Source organism: Antrostomus carolinensis, unplaced genomic scaffold, assembly GCF_000700745.2.
Source record: "Antrostomus carolinensis isolate BGI_N321 unplaced genomic scaffold, ASM70074v2 scaffold12918, whole genome shotgun sequence".
Lineage (NCBI taxonomy): Eukaryota > Metazoa > Chordata > Aves > Caprimulgiformes > Caprimulgidae > Antrostomus > Antrostomus carolinensis.
Window position 1 is genome coordinate 43,875 of NW_010332334.1, and position 6,000 is coordinate 49,874.

Consider the following 6,000-nt stretch of genomic DNA (forward strand, 5'->3'; position numbering starts at 1 on the left):
TTACACTTGCCTAAATTTAGAAAATTCTTATTCCTCAAGCCTCTGTTAATGACCTGTCTGTATTTAACACAACCCTTGTAACAGGTGAACAACAATACAAGTTAATAAAATCAGCTCTCATCTTTCTCCCACATCAATACAGGATTTGTCTGTTCAATTCATGTTTTCTTATGTGACTTGGTATCTACTGATTGGCTTGTCATCAGTCCTGATGTTCAAATTTTAATGAGATAGCTCACAGGCATAAGGGGCGTGGGATCAAGAAGTATGTTTCTTATCAAGATACCCTCAGAGAGAAAACGTACATAAGAGAATCATGAATGTACTTCACACCATGGTTCGTAAAGCTCTTAGTGTGAAATCATATTTAGCCTGTTTCTGTATTACATCTTGTTTAATGATTTTTTACTTCATTGAAGTAACACAACCATATCCCTATTACCCATTCTCCTTCTTTACAATGGAGTATTACCATCATCAGTTTTAGATCATTCTTCAAAAATGCTTCTAAATACATTCATCACATCCCATCTATTTCTCTTGCCTTTTCCTTACGAGCTGCAGTTAAGCTCATCTTCTCAGTATTTCACAGCCCCTGAGAGGACAACATACTAAAGCATAAAACAGCTTCTTTTCATTTTACCCATAGATGCAGCTATGATTTTTTTTTTTTTAGTCTATCATGACCTTTAGTGATACAGAAACAATACAGTTTGTCAGTCTGAAATACAGGCTAAGGCAAGATTATTACATCTGCCTTGCATGTTTCTTCTGACTGACAGGGCTAATCTTATCAGCAAAGAAAAAGGCATTCATACTACTGCTGCAATCATACTCCTTAAATCAGCTTCTGAAAGTTCATAGAAGCTTTTCAGTTCAATTTCTTCCACTGCACAAGCTAGACAGGTGGGTAGGTCCCTGAATTACAGCTTTGGGGGATGAACTGATACAAGAATTAAAAATAATTCAGAGAGTTGGAGATTTTTCCCCAGAAAGTCACTATTAATCTTTAGGAACTGCTGAAGTCAGCATAAACTCTGAATTCTCTTAATCAGGCCTGCTTTTTCAACTGTATTCTTTCTTCCACGCTAGGTAGAATAACTTTCTGGCTGCAGAGCAGCTGCCTTGCTAATCGTGATCCCCATGGGAACCCCTTGGACAAAAAGCTGGTCAGAGAGGAACAGCTGTTCCTGGAGAAACAGAAACTAACTCACCTGGCAAATTCGACTGCTTATGAGACACAAAAATTTCAGGACTTGCTAAATCACCTCCCATGTCTTACATAAACCCTTAACTCATCCCCAGAAGATCGACTGATTTTTGGATGAAAATAAAATTTTTTAAAGTAAATCTTCATTGAGTATTTTTCACTTTTTTAACCATAATTTTAGAGTATGTGCTTCAATTTAAACTTTCCACTTTCAAAGCAAGCCCAAAATAGCCTATTTTCTGCCAGAAACTACTTCAATTTCTTCACAAACAATATCTTTCTAAAGAAAGACATCTAAGATGAACTGAAGTGCTGACACAAATGAGCCAAATGAGCAACTGTGAGGCACTTATGGTGGGGAAAGCCAACTCTCTCTTCTTCCTTCCCTTAAGTGTTGTCATATGTCATTTTTTTAAGTGTCACACAACAGAGGCTGTAGTTGTGCAGTTGTACAAACCATCCATTCTGATCAATGCTGCACCTGTCAAGCTCTCAGCTGGTTTTAGAATAGCAGTCTAACTCAAGGGTTTTTGTGCTCTGTCATAAAGTATGGGGGAAGGAGAGGTTGAAATCACAATTTGTTTGGAAGGAAAATACTTTCACTCTTTGTTTCCTTCCCCAGAAACTTAAACTCAGAATATTTAATTCAAAATTTAACAGCATATAATTAGCTATAACTTTAAAGAACAGATTTAAACTGACAAGGTTTAATATTCTAATCACTATAGAAGTTGTAACAACACTTTCTGAAATAAAAGTAGCTCTAGTGAAGTACTTGAAAATCTGCTTAGTACTTTAATTTAGTAATTCACATAGTTTTTCCTATCTTTACCTAATCTGCCTAAGGCCTGCTAATATATGATGCCTAAAATCATGCTAGCACATGTAATTTAACATATACCCTGTCACAAGGGAAGAGAACACATACCTGATACATTTCTGAAGGTGCAGCTGAAGCAGAAGTGGGAAGGGGCGGTAACCCTGGTAACTGTTCTGCTTCACTCATGTTATACACAGAATTGTTTTGTGACTAGAGAGAAATGAAAAACAACTTCAAAGACATTTATGAAATACACTGTTTTGAAAAAGATTCATTCACAAAGAACAAAGACCTTCAGTTTTCATTGAAAATGACATATTGCAACTTTTCTAATTTTAAAGTACTTGACATTCTGTGAAATAGGTTCCTCAGCAAAACAGGTTTTTAGATTGCACTGTTCTTTGTCATAATGTGATAAAGGTTCTAATCACCAATAAATATCATATTAAAAAAAAAATCACTGAAAACAATTGAAAATGTTTTAAATATTTTTAGTTATACTAAAACCTCCACATACTGTGTGGAGTTTGTAATGGTATAAACACTGGATATCAAAATATTGAAGCCTACCAGATTGCCAAATTGATAGTGAAACACTCCAAGTTGTGTGAAGTGCAGAACAGAAATGCAGGGCATTACTGGGGAGAAAAAAACTACATTTTTTCATGTCTATAACGACCCAGCACCAGAAGAAGCTATATTGCCAGGATGCCACAGGAAGAGCAGATTGTTCACAAGGACTCTGCAAAGTCCTTTAATACAAATGTCAGAATATCTAATATGTCTTAGGACTACATTCCACCTCCTCAAGGTGACAATACTTTGACGTGGCCTTCCAGGACTCCATATGAAGTTCTCTAAGAATGTTTGCTCAGAATTTTTTAGCTTCATAGTGTTTTGGGATGTTTTTGAATGGCAACTTTCCTTAGTACAGACCAAAACCTCACCCCTAGTCTGCTCTGATTTTCCTAAACAAAATTTGTTTAGGAGATTCATGAGGAACAAATTCCCAAATACATAGTGACACTACCAGCAAAAGTAGGTGGAAGTATGTGGTATCTGAACACCAGTGAATTAAATCGCCATGAAAGAGGAAGTTATTACCCTATACAATTATGTTTGAATAATATATAATCATTTTTTACAAAATTTTTAATACATGACCAGAAAACTAGGCTGCTTGAACCTAGTCTTCCAGCAGACAAAACTGTGCCCTCCTTAATATCAAAGTAGAGCCTATTTAGAAATAAAACTTGAGAAAGGACTGATCTGATTTACCTTTTTGGTATTCCCCAGCATGCCTGCACACAGACACACTGAAAACAAGGTATTATCCCTGCCAGGCATATTTCACTAAAGACTGTATGAATTGCTCTTGATTAATGACTAAAGGATTGGGCCTTAGGGTACTTTAAAAATGAATAAACCATGCAGTTTATTAGGAAATATGCTCATTCTTAAAGCTACAAGAGTTATTAAGAAAGCCATGGTTCATTCTAAAGCAAATCTTGATTTATATGCCAGCTAACTTTTCTAAAAGTTAAATATTTGTGTAAAGGAATTCTTAATAAGAAGTATATTGTAAAGGCTTAGGTCCAAAGAATATTCAACAAGAACACGTGTCTTCAAATAAGAGTTCTTCCAGTGTCAAACCACGAGCCACTAGTAATGACCAATTTCATCTGAAGTTGTGAAGTTGTTACCAGTCTTTCACAGTCACTGCAGAAAGAACTTACCGGTAGGAGCCTCGGGCTCTGTGTTGGCTTCATTTTGCTTTGTTTTTTGTTTGCTTAGAAGTTTCTGGTCCTCCACAATATAAGCATCCTTGTTTTTACATGCACTGGAAAAGAATTAGAGACTCATTTCAGGTACTACACAAGGTATCAAAACAATGAGCTTCCTATACCAACTGCCAGGACAAAGAAAACTCTCTCTCTCTCTTCTTCCTTGTTTACAGCACAAAGCTTTCTTCCTCTCCAAATCACACGCTCTCTTTTTCTCCATTCCTCTTCAAGCTCACTTTTCACTTTAATCTTTCTAACTCTCTCCAGATGTCTTTCAAGCAAGATTTTTTCCACCCTGCTCTTTCCACTTTCTCCGAAATCAGTTTTCTCCCCACTGCCTGTTCCCTTCTAATGTCCCAGACACTCTGGGCCCTTAACTGTGGTTTACAGCAGATGGAGCCACACATTAATTGCCATGAGAAATAAGCACACATCAAAAGGAATGGGAAAAACAGATGCCTGGTATGCCTTATACATCCACATAATGCATGAGTGAGCAGGCCAAGAGCAGGTACTACCTTCAGACACCCTTGTTACCAGTCCCTCTGCCTGTTCCAGCTTGGTGAACTTCTCTAACACTCTGTCTTTCAGTCCTCAACTTCGTTGCCCCAGTTACAGCGTAGCTGGTGCTTGGAGACAGGAATTCCCTCCTCCTTCCCTTCCTGAGCCCTGAGAAAACAGCCCCTTTCAGCACAGTGTTGCACCAAGCTGTGGTCAGGGAGATTCAGTACAAGAACCAGTAAGCAAACGCACAGGCTCATTTTACCTCTGAAAGCTACTGAAAACATAGTCCTAAGACATCTGACATATTCTGACATTTGTATAAAAACACTGCACCCGCCATGGGAGCTCTCAGAAAAATAAAATCAATTTAAACACAAACTCTCTTACGAAAAATTGGGGGAAAAAAAAAAAAATCAAAATCTTGAACCCAAGCATCTCCACCACTTTTCCACCATTCAGAATCAAACTCCCCGAAGATCTGAAAACAGAAGGTGGGATGCTTGTACTCCCGGTTCCTCTAAGTCTGCTTGTAGGCTTTTGCTTCCCACTCACAGTCACTATGTCCTGAAAGAGTCCTCCTTCAAATTTCTTGACAAACAAGAGCTGTTACTATCTGACATGAAATCTAGCACAGTCTCCTTATACTGACCCTCAGGAGATCCCTTGTATATGTTCTGTCAACAGAGTAAGACTTCCATTTTAACTTAAACTCTTTCACAACACCTTTGGATGCTATTTTTCATCCTATTTTCTCTAAACTATGAGAATGGTTGATATCCCTGATTTAACAGCCCTGTTTTCTTTATATCTTGACCTAATACCAATAAAAATGGAACATTGTTCCTGCCTGACCACACATGATAGCTCCTACCTATGTTCCTGTTTAAACACACGGCAGCAGTGTGGGGTACAGAACCAGCACTGCTAACGCTGGAGCTGGCAATTGCTTGGCTAGTGGGTGCACTAATTCTCCAACTATTTCAGCATCATGATGGCTCTGGAAAGCAGCCAGGCCAAACCATTGTGCACCACACCTCCCCAAGCATCATTTCTGAGATGAACAATGCCATCCGCCTGCCACCTCACTGCCACTTGCTCTTGCCCAGCATAGGCCTTCCTAATCTCAGCACAAATGCTGGGATGCCATAGAATGCACTGATTTGCTGAAAATCCAGCTGAATTTTTAAAGTAATTATTCCTCAAGTGGAGCACCTCCCCAAACAGGTTTGCCATGTGGCCACCCAAACACCTACACGTGTGGAGGCAGAAGGACTGTGTGGAAACATGTGGGAACAAGTAACCAGAGACAGGGAGAAGGTGGTTATGCCAGATGAAGTGTTTTGCAGCCATGGTTCCACTACCTGGCTCAGCATGACTGCCTCAAAACACAATTCACTGCAAGCTGCCTTCGTAGCCTTTTGCTCCAAGCCCTATAGCTGCGGCTGGGGGATTACGGACACAGATCTGAACACATGCAGTCGCCAGGCCCAGCTCAGAAGTGGTGTGAGCAACACCGAGTGCTGTGGTACCCAGGACCCCACACCACTCCTCCTGCCCCAGCCTGGGGTATGCCAGGCCCTGGGGGCTGAGCGCACCCCAGCACCCTCCGCTCCCCGCGGGGACGGACTGCACGGCCATCCTATCGCATATACCCACATTTTCTACCCTTAACCTGAAAAAGG

The 6,000-nt window shown here is 39.7% G+C and overlaps 1 protein-coding gene across 1 annotated transcript in view; it reads right to left on the minus strand.

Annotated features, from left to right (window-relative positions):
• LOC104529236 (dynein heavy chain 3, axonemal-like) overlaps positions 1–3,799 on the minus strand; it is a gene marked incomplete at its 3' end in the record, with an annotated part of 47,097 nt that extends 43,298 nt beyond the window's left edge. The window contains exons 1-2 of the mRNA XM_029086349.1: positions 3,767–3,799; positions 2,139–2,240 (exon numbers count right to left, since the gene is read on the minus strand). Of these exons, the coding sequence (XP_028942182.1) occupies positions 2,139–2,240; positions 3,767–3,799 (135 nt within the window). The remainder of the gene's footprint in view (positions 1–2,138; positions 2,241–3,766) is intronic.
• Positions 3,800–6,000: the final 2,201 nt, after the last annotated feature.